Source organism: Sparus aurata, chromosome 21, assembly GCF_900880675.1.
Source record: "Sparus aurata chromosome 21, fSpaAur1.1, whole genome shotgun sequence".
Lineage (NCBI taxonomy): Eukaryota > Metazoa > Chordata > Actinopteri > Spariformes > Sparidae > Sparus > Sparus aurata.
In genome coordinates this window covers 30601766-30615815 of record NC_044207.1, presented here as the reverse complement: position 1 = coordinate 30615815, position 14050 = coordinate 30601766, and the positions used below count along the sequence as shown (strand labels likewise).

The 14050-nt window shown below is 45.8% G+C and overlaps 1 protein-coding gene across 8 annotated transcripts in view; it reads left to right on the top strand.

Moving 5' to 3' along the window:
* Nucleotides 1–14050, top strand: part of LOC115572697 (E3 ubiquitin-protein ligase RNF31) — a 41449-nt gene that overhangs the window by 2814 nt on the left and 24585 nt on the right. For 6 of the 8 annotated variants that reach the window (XR_003982125.1, XM_030403087.1, XM_030403088.1 and 3 more), the window contains exons 2-9: nucleotides 5011–5101; nucleotides 5643–5708; nucleotides 5993–6159; nucleotides 9970–10072; nucleotides 10158–10207; nucleotides 10284–10455; nucleotides 11628–11848; nucleotides 11982–12164. Coding sequence is in view for 7 of the 8 variants with exons in the window: in XM_030403087.1 (XP_030258947.1) it covers nucleotides 5011–5101; nucleotides 5643–5708; nucleotides 5993–6159; nucleotides 9970–10072; nucleotides 10158–10207; nucleotides 10284–10455; nucleotides 11628–11848; nucleotides 11982–12164 (1053 nt within the window). In the remaining variant the exon portion in view is untranslated. Of the gene's footprint in view, nucleotides 1–5010; nucleotides 5102–5642; nucleotides 5709–5992; nucleotides 6160–9969; nucleotides 10086–10157; nucleotides 10208–10283; nucleotides 10456–11627; nucleotides 11849–11981; nucleotides 12165–14050 lie in introns of those variants that run through there. The other 2 variants (XM_030403085.1, XM_030403089.1) reach the window with 2 other exon arrangements.

Here is a 14050-nt window from a genome sequence, read left to right as displayed (position 1 = left end):
CTCTGTGTATCTGGTTCTGTCCCGGAGCTCCCGAGCTCTGGGACAGAACCAGATACACAGAGACTTGGACACATCAGGAGAGAGCTTGAAGAAAAGTCCGCCAGGTAGTTGGACTCTGTGTTGCCCAGAGCCACGCTCTACTTGCCCCTCCCCTCAGGCCCCGCCCTCTCGACGCCAAAACAGTGACAGAAAGTTGAAACTGAAAATCAGTGACACTGAAAAAAAAGTGACATGAAGAAAAAATCTGAAGATTGTCATTGAAAAATACAAAAAAATCCCAATAAAATAAAATGATAAGATTTTTGGATTTGAATTATTTGAATTACTTTCTTTTTTCAGTGCCAATACTTGTTTCAATGCCAATACAACTGTTTTCAATACAAATGTTTCAATGACAATGTTTCCTTTTTCAGTACTGGTTTTGTTTTCAATGCCAATTTTTTTTTTGGATGCCAAATTTTAAAGTCACCATTCTGGCTCCATAAATAACATACTAACCAGCTAGCAGTGAAAACACCAACCCTCCCTCTGTCCTCTGAGCTTCCAGCCCAGGCAGAGTCAGCTAAGAGGGCTAACGGGGCTAGCTAGCTAACAGCAGCTACTGTTAGCAGCAGTTAACAGTCACTCTGGTGATATGCCAATAATATGAATCGGACAGGTGGCTAACTCTCTCGCATTACAACTTTAATTATGATTTCTCAGGTCTGCTTCTTTGCAAAACAACAGTTCACCTGACACATACAAGTCGTTCGGGAACTGCTCGGCTCTGTACTGAGGGGTTAATGTCGAGTCTCTCAGTTTTTTCGCAGACGAAGACGTAGCCGTGGGCAGCCTCTTCGCCATGCTTACATTGTTTTGACGGGGGGTGGGGGGTGAGGACTTGTGAATCTATGTCAAATTCCGTGATATTCCGCGTTTAACAATAGATTCCATTTTAATCGGCCAATTCCGCGATTCCGTCCGCAATTCCGTGATTGCGGAAATCATAGGGCCCTATACAACAAATACCTGTTTCTCCTACAACCTGAGAACATTCAATTCAATTCAATTCAAACAACTTTATTTATCCCCACAGGGCAATTCAGTTTGCAGCCTCAGTCACATAGAAACAAGAAACAACAACAAAAACAAAGACACATACAGCATCCACTCTGTCAGTACTGCAGGTTGGCAGAGGCAACGGGAGCTAGCAGCATGTAACAATAGGAAATAAATAATGAATAAATATACACATTAAGGCTCTCAGGTATACAATGCCTGGCCTGTGTTCATTAGCTGTCAGCAGCATTTAAAAGCCTGATGGCTGAAGGAATAAATGAATTTGCAAATCTGTTTGTCTTCCTCGGGGGGGGGGGGGGCAAGGTAACGCCGCCCTGAGGGCATCAAACAGAATTCCTGACCGAGGATGTGGTCAGGATGACTAATGACCTTTCTGGCTTTCTGGATAACTTGTTTTTTCCGTTCTGTTAGCTGAATTCCAATGATCTTGGAACAGACTTTGATAATGCTGCTGAGACAGTTCTTCTCCCTCACAGATAAACCATAAAACCAACAAATAAAAGAAAATGTCAACAAGCTTTCAATAAAAGAATGATAGAAGTTACATAAAATGCTCTTAGAAACATTAAAAGAATTCAGCTTCCGCAGTAGATGGATACGTTGTTGGCCCCGTTTAACAATAGACTCTGTGTTTTTGTCAAACTTGAGTCTGGAGTCAAACACTGTACCTAAATACTTGTATGTCTCCACAATTTCTACCTTTCCTCCATGAATAGTGCATGCAGCAGAATCAGGAGGGTTCAATGATTAACTCCTTGGTTTTTGCTACGTTTAAGTCCAGGTAGTTGTCATCGCACCATTCCACAAATGAAGATAATGCACAGCCATGGTCTGATTGGGCCCCCTGGAGGAGTGACAGCCATCTTTAACAAGATGGCTGTCCACTTGGGAAGACCTGCAGCTGTCAGTATACATAATAAATAACAAAGGAGAAAGGACACAGCCCTGTGGAGAGCCTGTGTTGGAAGTGATGGAGGTAGACATATAACCATTCACAAATACTCGCTGAATTCTGTCAGTTAAGAAATTTAAGAGCAGCAATAAAATCTGATCAGGTAGATCAAAGTAAGAAGCAAGACGTTCAATTAAAATATGAGGCTGCATCTTATTAAAAGCTGAGGAAAAATCAGCGAATAAAAGCCTAGCATGTGAACTGGGTTTCTCAAGGTGCTTATATAGCCTGTCTAAGATAAAAATCTTGGCATCATCCACACCTTTCCCAGGCTGATATGCAAATTGTAGTGGATCAAGTTTACCATTTATAAGGGAGACAATTTCATCCTTTAATATTTTCTCAAGAACCTTCATCACAAGAGACGTGAGAGCGACTGGCCTGAATTCATTGAGTTCTCTTGGATTACAAGCTTTAGGAACAGGAATTATGGTGGATGTCTTCCACATAGTCGGTATCTGGCCACTCTCCACACACATCTGGAACAGAAGTGAGAACACTTCACTGAGCTGGTCAGCACAGTGTCGCAGAGTGCGACCGCAGATGGAGTCTGGGCCAGCAGCCTTACGTATATTTACCCTCTTGATGAGATTTGTGACATTTCCCTGGGATATCACAATATCATTCTGTGGGGACAGAGATTCCCGCAGCATAGAAATATTATTCATAAAATCAGACCTTTCAAACCGGGAGAAATACGAATTGAAACAGTTTGCCAAGTTTCTATCATCCACACTATTTACTCGGATGGGCTGCCTGGTCTCACAAGATGACTGATTAATTGATGCCATAGACTTTATTCCTCTCCAAGCGGCTCTAAGATCTCCCCTACAATACTGACTTTCGATTTTATTCTTATACTTTATTTTGGACTTCCTTATTTGCTCCTTAACTTCTTTAGAAACTGCCTTTTTCTCCAGGAGGTCACCTGAATAGAAGACTCTTTTCTTCTTGTTGATCACACCTTTAAGTTCTTTAGTCACCCAGGGCTTATTATTAGGGTAGGTGATCACTTTTTTAGTAGGAATTATCAAGTCCACACAGAATGTGATGTATGATGAGATAGTGTCTGAGAGTTCATTTACATCATCACACACATCATAAAAGCAGTTCCAGACTGTACACTCAAAGCATGCCTGGAGGGAGGAGATGTCATCCTCGGACCAGACTTTCACTGTTCTCTCCTCCTGCTCCAGACGTCTGAAGGCTGGCTTGTATACAGGCAGTAGATACACGCTGCTGTGGTAAGAAGCACCAAAGGGAGGTAGAGGCTGGGATTTGTAAGCCCCACTGACTGATCCATAGCAAAGATCCAGTACGGTGTTCCTATGTGTGGTGGGACAAGTAACATACTGATCATATGTCCTCAAGGACTTTTTTAAATTACAATGATTAAAATCTCCTAGGACAAACTTTGGTGCGTCAGGGCAAATAGAGTCCAGTTTGTCTGTGACGCCACCGATCAGCTGGGAAACAGCTGACGCGTTGGCTCGCGGGTGAATGTACACTAAGGTAAAAAAGAGTTGTTGAAATTCGCGAGGCAGGTAAAAGAGGCGGAGAGAAATAGACAGTAATTCCACATCAGCGGTGCATATCCTCTCTCTGATCACCACGGTGTTACAGTACCTCTGGTTAACGTAGAAGCAGACTCCCCCACCTCGACTTTTGCCGGTGATCTCCGGTGACCGGTCCGTGCGAATTGGGCTACCAAACCCAGTTAGAGTCAGGTCCGAGTCTTGATCCCTATCACTGAGCCATGTCTCGGTGAAGGCAAGGAGGCAGGTGTCTTTAACTTCCCGTTTAAACTTGGCGTATGTCTCCAGCTCGTCTATTTTGTTCCTACTAGACTGAACGTTTGACAGCAAGACAGAAGGAAGTGGCGGTAGTTTGCCGCGATTGTCAAGCCGAAGAGTTTTGAATCTCCTTTGTACACCGCCTCTTCGTCCTCGTTTCCGATGGCTTGACTTCTTAAACTGCCTTCGGAGCTCCATCGGTATGTTCTCTGGGACCATGCCGGCTGTAGAAGTCTGTAAGGACAGGAGAAGCTCCCGGCTGAGAGCAGCTCTCCCGCTGCTATGTCCTTCGGCGTGGCTGGCACAATCCAGCAGCAGCAATGACACGCAAAAAAGTACAAAAAGCTTCACTGAAGTACCCATGATCCGCGGCACTGGAGTGCTGACAAATCTTCCACACACTTATTAAAAAGGTGAGTAAAAACACACGCTTACAACAGTTTAAAGACAATAAAACAACAGAGCGACTGAGAGGTTGCTGGGTCGCACACTGCGGAGCGCCCCTACATGTTCTCTCTACTTGGACCTAAGAGGATTGGCTCCTGTCTACACCTCGGTTCTGCGGGCTTGGCAGATGTTTAAGTGTGACACTGCAGAGACTCCGGATGTGTGGCTGTTTGAGGAACCTCTGTCCTTAAACAGCTTCATCAGCACTCGAACTCTGCAGTCTGCCAGACTGTGAGCCAATCTGAGAGGAGCTGGCTGCACCAAACTGGGCCATTGAATGAAGATGACGGCGACATCTGTGGACAATCTGTAAAACAACAGCAACATCCCCTCTATCAGGCTGATCAATCAACACCTGAGAGAGACTGCAGAAGATGGAACGCTGTGTGATCAGTGGAGTGAATACAGCTTCCCCTCTCTGTTCATCACCCCAGTGGTGGGGGAGTGGCAGGAGGGGGAAGGTCAGCTGCTGTCGTTTGAAACTCCTTACCTGGACATGTTTCAGGCTGTGAGGAGAAAAGCACTTCATCACATCAGCATCAAAAACCCTAAATGTGGGGGAGGACGGGGAGCTGGATATACATCTCTGAATCTCTCTTTGTGTTGTTGGTGTTGATTTTGTTGTTGTCGTTGTTGTTGTTGTTGTTGTTGTCCTGAAGCAGGTGAAGGAGGGATTTTGTTTGCTTCTTGAAGTGGCTCAATAAAGGGACTTATAAAACTAAAACCTCTCCTCCTCTCCCCTCTCTCCCCTCTCCTCAGTGTCAGTACAGTTATCCAGTAGAAACTCTGTATGATCTTCAGAAGGTTCGGTCGCTCTTCTCTGATCTTCGTCTTTACGTTGAATTTTACTGTAAGTACAAAAATAACTCTCTCACTCGCTCACTCACTCACTAGCTTGTTAGTTAGCACTTTTGTTCGTTTGCATGTTATTTAGCATGTCTAGCATGGCTGAATTCTGCAGAGGGAACACAACAGACATTTTTCTGTGCAGTGTGACATTTCAGTTGCAATCACTCGGTTTGAAAACACTGTCAGGATCTGCCTCACATTCTGGTTCTTTCTGTTGTTTTTAATCCGTCCATGAGGACAAACAATCACTGTAGGAGCAGTGTGCTAGTAGCAGAACAACATAGCAGCTTCCACTATCAGAAAACTGATCAGCAAGGTTCTAACACTTCACACACACGGACCATGGAGTGACACTCCACACTGCTGCACAAACCTGGTTTGGTCCCAATTGAAAACATGTACAGTTCAGTTTTTCTATAGTGGGGTTATTTGAGGTATTATATTACCCTCTCTGACATCATCCGTGGTGATTTGTCACTGATGATTAAGGATGATTATTGATTTTGAGTGACTTGAAGGTGTGTTGTTGTCCCCTCTCACAGGTTTTCCACACAAAGAGAAGAAGAAGCTTGTTTACCTGGCTGGGACTGTTCCTGTTCACTATGAAGGTGAATCTTCCTGTCGGCCATTTTGTGTCACTTTACTGTAATGAGAGTCTGCAACAGCTGATTGGACAGACAGCTCGTCTTCTACAGCTCATTACTTTGATTCATTAACACCTTCCACCATGACTGCTGATCCAAACAAAACCAAACCAACATGTATATAACTTACACCGCTTCTACCAGACTCAACCATGTGTCAAAACCACATGTGGTCTAGATTGCTCTGGTCTGAATCAGTCTGGTCTGAATCAGTCTGGTCTGGATCATGATATCATGTGTTTCTATAGGAAATGAGTATAATATCCCAGTGTGCATCTGGCTTCATGAGACCCACCCTGTATCCCGACCTCGCTGTTACGTCTGTCCCTCTGTCTCCATGGTGATCAACCCATCCTGTCCCTGTGTGGATACCTCTGGTAACATCAGTCTGGACGGATTGAAAAACTGGACCCAGGTGAGACCCACTGAGCATGCTCAGTCAGACATAGCTAGTTTATCCAGTCAGTCAGCCGGTTAGGGAGCAGTTGGGAAGTGTTTCAAAGTTGGTTGATCCCTCAGAATCATATTAGTCTGAGCTGATCAATTCTTCTGATTGATGCCAAATATCCTGTCAAAAGAATTTACTGCCTGCAGATTTCGTTCCAAACAGTAAGTGTTGCATATCTCCACATTGGTGTGTCCAAATGACATCAAACTCAAGTGACTACTTCCCCATGAGCCCCTTAGGCTCTGTGCAAAATTTTGGTCAATTACCACTTGGTGGCGTATTTTAAATTGAAGTATTTTATATCTCCACATCAGTCGGTCGGATTAACACGAAACTTGGTACAATTATTGCCAATGCCCTCCTGATGATAGCTGATGAAAGGCGTTTACCAGGGGACTCTATGGCACTCCCTGGAATATTAACAATCAAAGCCCCGCCTCCTACATGCACATACATGAATGGCATTCGGTATGCATATGTATCATGACCAGACACACAAAAAACATCAGGGTACCCAATTGTCACTCCAACAGGAAGTCGTCCATTTTGATTCAAAGTTCCCATTTCACCCTTTCACTTTGATCCATTTTCACTTTGATCCATTTCCATGCCTCGTACTTCAACAAACTCCTACAGATTTAACACCACAGACCTTTTACCTTCAACATACAATTTCCCATGTACAACAAATTCATCACACATGTATACGATGTCTCCCTGAATACCTCCACGCATCAATACTGTGTCATATCCATAGCGCCACCTACTGGACACAGGATGTCAGACAAACATCCTATTTACATGACAGGTTTTTTCCTCCATATCATACACTACAAGATGACATGCAACTAAAAGGTGAGCACACCCTCAGACAGCGTCGCCGCCAATCAATAATCAAAAATTATTAAAATTTCCATTTTGTTTTTAAGTACATTGCAGAGAGTTCTTCTAACTTCAGTGTACATTATTTAATTCCGGCAGGAGCAGGACACCAATTAATAAAAGACCTACATCTTCTGGCCTATGCCTATCTGGACCAAACTTCACATGCTTGATAAGAGTCCAGCCCTGAACACATAGGCCAATATACAGTCATAGTCAGAGTGCCACATGTAGGACACAGGAAATGACATTCAACCCCTTCCTGCACTGTCCGAAACACGGACAGTTAAGAGATGCGTACACAATAATCAGGCAATGGGGCCGGGTAATCGGCATGCCCCGATGCGCGTGGACTGTGAGGGCCCGTTCATCGCTGCTTGCAGCTTTAATCATCGATAAAATCATATGTCGAGGTGAAGTCTGAAAAATGAGTCTTGAGTCTTTTTCTGAAGACAGAGAGTGACTCTGCTGTCCTGACGTTGGTCGGGAGTTCGTTTCACCACTGAGGCTCCAGAACTGAGAAGAGTCGAGACTTCACTGGTACCAGCCTGCCCGCTGTTGTAGAAGAGTGAAGTGCTCTAAGTGGGGCGTGTGTTCTGACCAGTGTTTGGAGATAGACGGGTGCAGTTCCATTGACGGCCTTGAAGGCCAGCACCAGCGTCTGGAATTGAACCGGGCTGTAACAGGAAGCCAGTAGAGGTCACGGAGGAGGCGGGTCACATGGGAGAATTTGGGAAGATTGAAAATGAGGTGTGCTGCAGCGTTCTTGATACACTGCAATGGTTTAGTTGCAGAGGCTGGAAGTCCAGCCAAGAGGTAGTTGCAGTAGTCCAGGTGGGAGATGACCAGAGCTTGGACCAGGAGGTGTGTTGCGTCCTTTGAGGAAAGTCCGGATCCTGCAGATCCTGCAGATGTTGTAGAGGCAAATCTGCAGGATCGGGCCACAGCAGTGATGTTGGGGGTGCAGGACAGTCCATCGTCGAGTATTACGCCCAGGTTCCTTGTCGCCAGTGAAGGCGATACTGTGACATCTTCAGCAGTGACTAACAGGTCCATGTGAGGGCAGTCTGTCCCGGGATGAAGAGGAGTTCAGGTTTACTCAGGTTGAGTTTGAGGTGATGAGCAGCTGTCCAAGCAGAGATGATGCAGACATTCAGAGATGAGCGTCACAACGTGGCTGTTGGAGGAGGACGAGGGGAAAGAGAGGAACAGTTGGTGTCGTCAGCAGAACAGCGGTCAGAGAATCCATGTGATGTGACTGCAGAGCCTCGTCATCTAGTGTTAGTGGAAACAGAACCGGTCCTGATACTGAGCCTTGAGGGACACCAGTTTCCAGAAAACAGGATTTGGACAAGGAGCCGTTCCAGGTGACCTGAAAGGTGAGATTTGTCAGGTATGATGTGAACCAGGTTAGAGCTGAGTCAGCGATGTTCAGTCAGAGTGGAGAGGAGGATTTGGTGGTTGACTGTCGAACACAGAAGATAAGTCGAGGAGAATAAGGACTGACGAGTGGGACGAGGTTCTGGAGGCACCGAGAGACTCAGTCACTGTGAGGAGGCCCGTCTCAGTGGAATGAGCGGTCCTGAAGCCGGACTGATTTGGGTCAAGGAGTTCATTTTGTGAAAGACAGGAGGACAGTTAGTTGTAGATGGCACGTTCTGGGTTTTAGAGGAATGAAAGAAGAGATACAGGTCTGTAGCTTCAGATGTCAGCTGAGTCCAGGGTGGGTTTCTTTAGGAGTGGCTTTACTGTGGCTGTGTTGAGGAGCTAGAGGCCTGAAGTGAGGGAGGAGTTGATCAGAGAGGTGAGGAATGGCAGGATGTCATGAGAGATGTTTTGGAGAAGGGAGGAGGGAATCGGTTTGAGGGTTAGGGTGGTGGCCCGGTTAGACGTCACTAGTGTGAGAACATCTTCAGAGGAGAGAGGACTGAAGCAGGTGAGGCCATCAGAGGTGAGTGTTGGAGGAGGTTCTTTCTGGATAGGCAGAGGAGTAAATGAGGAGCTGATGTCTTTTACTTTCTTGGTAAAGTAAGTTGCAAAGTCATCAGCAGTGAGGGAGGAAGGAGGGGTTGATCTGTGATCGAAGGCAGATTTAGTGAAGTTAGAGAGGAGATGGTGGAAGTGAGCAAGGTTGTCAGGATGATGTGATTATCTCCATTTTCTCTCTGCTGCTCGTAGCACTGATCTATTGGTCCACAGAGATTCAAACAGGCGAGGAGGAAGGGGAGATGATAGTGCCGGTCGGGAGGTGAGAGGACAGAGAGCGCCTACAGAGGAGGAGAGGGAGGATAACAGAGTGGAGGAGGCTTTCTCTGTGGACATTAGAATGAACTGGTCTGTGGATGGTATGAGGAAAGAACAGTCGAGGAGAGAGCAGAGGGAGGGAGGGAGGGATTTCAGGTTGTGGTGGGTGCTGACCGTGTGAGGTGTTGGGGCAAGCGAGGTGATCAATTTTAAGGGGAGAGAGAAAGTGACAGCGTGATGGTCAGACACAGTGAGCTCTACATTCTATATCCTCTAAACCCTCTAAAGCTTATATACCGGGTATAGAAGCTTCTATAGCTTGTATAGTTTCTTTACCCTCTATAGCTTCTATACCTGCTAATTTACCTGCTTCAAATGTGTGAGATAGAAACCATTTATTTATCTTCTCTGTTGAGGATATTTAAACACAGAAAAAAAACTGGAGAGGACATCTGATCTGGTCTTAATCTGTCAGGGATTTAACCGACAACCTACAGACTAAAAGTCAGCTTCTCTGACATGTGAACTACCTGCTCAACAGCTGCTCACCTTTTATTTCTCCCCTCCCATCCTGATACAGTGGGCCAACAACAGCTCGTTAACCTGTTTATTGGTCCAGACCATAATAACCTGTGTGTCACTTCCTGTCAGGGTGTGTCCAACCTGTCCCTGCTTGTGGCAGAGATGAGGCGGGCCTTCCAGAAGGACACACCACTTTATGCCGGGTCTGCGGCTCAAGACCCGCCCCTTGCAGGTGTGGATGGAAGGTGAGAAGCTCTCTGATCATCCTGTGCTGTTCATTATTGGTCATAATCAGTAACTGAACTGCTGTCCTGCAGCATCCAACCACATTCCTCCACAAGCCCCTCCCAGCTGTCTGGACATAAAGGTAAACTTCCTGTAGCTCTGTGATGATCATGTGACCACAAGTTGCATATTTAGCATGCTATACACACCTAATGAAGCCCCTGCCCCTTATCCTGGCAGGCAGCAAATTGGAGCAGACCAAGAAGGTGAAGGTGGGGAGATCTTACACTGAGGAACTTCTTGGAATTGACTTCAGTGCTCCTCCTGCATCATCTTCCTCCTCCAACAATCTCTTTGTGAGCTCTTTCTCCTCCTCCTCCTCCTCCTCAGGTGAGACACATAAGCTCAGGTAAAGTCACATGACACCATAGACAAAGATCTGCTCTGTGTCCTGTTTGCTTCTGAAAGCTGGTGAAATAAAAAAAACCTAAAGCAGGGATCAGGATATCCTCCAAAGCTCCACCATCTTCACTAAATATGCTCACTGTTCAAAACTGTGGTACTGTGGTACTGTAGTACTGTGGTACTGTGGTACTGTGGTACTGTAGTACTGTGCTACTGTGGTACTGTAGTGCTGTGGTACTGTGGTACTGTAGTGCTGTGGTACTGTGGTACTGTGGTACTGTGGTACTGTAGTACTGTGCTACTGTGGTACTGTGGTACTGTAGTGCTGTGGTACTGTGGTACTGTAGTGCTGTGGTGCTGTAGTACTGTGGTACTGTGGTACTGTAGTGCTGTGGTACTGTGGTACTGTAGTGCTGTGGTACTGTAGTGCTGTGGTACTGTAGTGCTGTGGTACTGTGGTACTGTGGTACTGTAGTGCTGTGGTACTGTGGTACTGTGGTACTGTGGTGCTGTAGTACTGTGGTACTGTGGTACTGTAGTGCTGTGGTACTGTGGTACTGTGGTACTGTGGTACTGTAGTGCTGTGGTACTGTGGTACTGTGGTACTGTAGTGCTGTGGTACTGTAGTGCTGTGGTACTGTGGTACTGTAGTGCTGTGGTACTGTGGTACTGTAGTGCTGTGGTACTGTGGTACTGTGGTACTGTAGTGCTGTGGTACTGTGGTACTGTGGTACTGTGGTACTGTAGTACTGTGCTACTGTGGTACTGTGGTACTGTAGTGCTGTGGTACTGTGGTACTGTAGTGCTGTGGTACTGTGGTACTGTGGTACTGTAGTGCTGTGGTACTGTGGTACTGTGGTACTGTAGTGCTGTGGTACTGTGGTGCTGTGGTGCTGTGGTACTGTGGTACTGTAGTGCTGTGGTACTGTGGTACTGTGGTACTGTATTGCTGTGGTACTGTAGTGCTGTGGTACTGTGGTACTGTAGTGCTGTGGTACTGTGGTACTGTGGTACTGTAGTGCTGTGGTACTGTGGTGCTGTAGTACTGTGGTACTGTGGTGCTGTGGTGCTGTGGTACTGTAGTACTGTGCTACTGTGGTACTATGGTACTGTGGTACTGTATTGAGTCACCTGGTCATATCCTCACCCCATTGCAGAGCCTCTCAGCAGAATGATGGGAGCTCTGAGGCTTGACAGAGAGTCCAGCACAGACCAGAAGGGTGAGAAACCTGTAGGAATCATCCAGTCAGAAGCAGCCAGAGACAGACGCACAGCAGGTGTGCAGGTTCTGGTTCCAGTTGCTGGACGGGCAGCTGTACAACATGAAGACATCTGTGCTGAAAGACTACAACCAGGAGCTGGAGAAGACCACATCAAGGTGAGAGCTATTGATCTCAGCAGGTTCCAGCAGGTTACTACTTGTCGAAGCTTGTCTCGGCTGGACTTAGTTGGTTTTGGCTGGTCTCAGTGGGTCTCAGTTGGTTTCAGCTAGCCTCCTCTTCCCTTTTCAGATGGCGACTCACCTACCTCCGGACCAAGCGGCCATCTTCCTCTCTCTGATGACCATGGAGGAGCAGAGTTTCACCCCTGGTGATGTCTTGGAGGCGGTCCAACTAAACCGCGATTTCTCGTCAGCTCTCAAGTTTCTGACTCACAGCTGTCCCATCTGTCAGGAGCAAGTGTCCTTCAGTAAGGTGAGAGACACATCGTCAGAGAGTAGACAGCAGCCTCATTCACCTTTTTCTCTCTCAGTATTTCCTGTAGATCAGCACCATGTTTCTTCTTCTCTGTTGTTATTTCTTGTAGATCAGCACCATGTTTCTTCTTCTCTCTCTGTATTTCCTGTAGATCATCACTATGTTTCTTCTTCTCTGTTTGTATTTCATATACAGTGGGGCAAAAAAGTATTCAGTCAGCCACCAATTGTGCAAGTTCTCCCACAGATGAGAGAGGCCTGTTATTTTCATCATAGGTATACCTCAACTATGAGAGACAAAATGAGAAAAGAAAATCCTGAAAATCACATTGTCTGATTTTTAAAGAATTTATTTGCAAATTATGGTGGAAAATAAGTATTTGGTCAATAACAAAAGTTCATCTCAATACTTTGTTATATACCCTTTGTTGGCAATGACAGAGGTCAAACGTTTTCTGTTAGCCTTCACAAGGTTTTCACACACTGTTGCTGGTATTTTGGCCCATTCCTCCATGCAGATCTCCTCTAGAGCAGTGATGTTTTGGGGCTGTCGCTGGGCAACACGGACTTTCAACTCCCTCCAAAGATTTTCTATGGGGTTGAGATCTGGAGACTGGCTTGGCCACTCCAGGACCTTGAAATGCTTCTTATGAAGCCACTCCTTCGTTGCCCAGGCGGTGTGTTTGGGATCATTGTCATGCTGAAAGACCCAGCCACATTTCATCTTCAATGCCCTTGCTGATGGAAGGAGGTTTTCTCTCAAAATTTTATGCTGATGATTTACAGTTACATTTGCCCATGAGACCCAATGAAAACACTGCACTTACTCAGTTACTGGACTGTATCGCTGATGTAAAACAATGGCTGGCTCTGAACTTTTTGCACTTGAACGACAGCAAAACCGAATGTATTTTGTTTGGCACGCCATCTATGTCAAATGTTTTAATTACAAGCTCTGGGACTCTGGCGCCCTTTTTTAAACCACATGTAAAGAATCTTGGGGTAACATTTGACAGTGGGCTCAGATTCCATAAACAGATTAGGTCTGTTGTCAGCACAAGTTTTTTTCAGCTGCGTCTCCTGGCCAAAGTGAAGCCTTTTTTAAGTCGGCAGGACCTCGAGAAGGCGATCCACGCTTTCATCAGTTCAAGACTGGACTATTGTAATGCACTTTATGTCGGCCTCAGCCAGTCTTTAATCTCGCGTCTCCAACTTGTCCAGAACGCTGCTGCCCGATTTCTAACAGGCACGTCCAGGCGTGAACACATTACCCCTGTGCTGTCGTCACTCCACTGGCTTCCAGTACGTTTTAGAATTGATTTTAAACTTTTATTGTGTGCTTTTTACGCCATTAATGGCCTGGCTCCCTCCTACCTGTCAGAGATTTTAACTGTCCGTTGTTTTGTTCATCTTTTTAAAATGATGAGACATTTGTTTAGTTTCCCGAGCTAACCGCTCGTACATCTCTATTTTATTTTTCTTCTTGCACGTCTACCAATAACCATCACAGCACGGCATCCAACAACCTGTAACAACCACCAGCCCCCTCTGCTGGTCACCGCTGGTGGCGACACACTAATATCAACGCATCCCCCTTTCTGTGAAGTAGTAAACAATGAGCATGAGAAACACATGCCTTAACACACTTATGTATTGCCAGTACTATAAATCATAATTATTGCAACCACAATTACGACAACCTTTTGTAAACTCCAGCTTGGAACCTAAACAGTACACTGACTCAAAGATCAAGTTTAACTGGTCTTTTGATCTGACGTTCAGATCTCCTCAGTACAGGCAACTCTGTGGAAACATCACTTGTCTCCAACTGCACATGTCCATCAGATTTCAACTCAGGCACCGTGTCGGCCTGTGACACAGCAT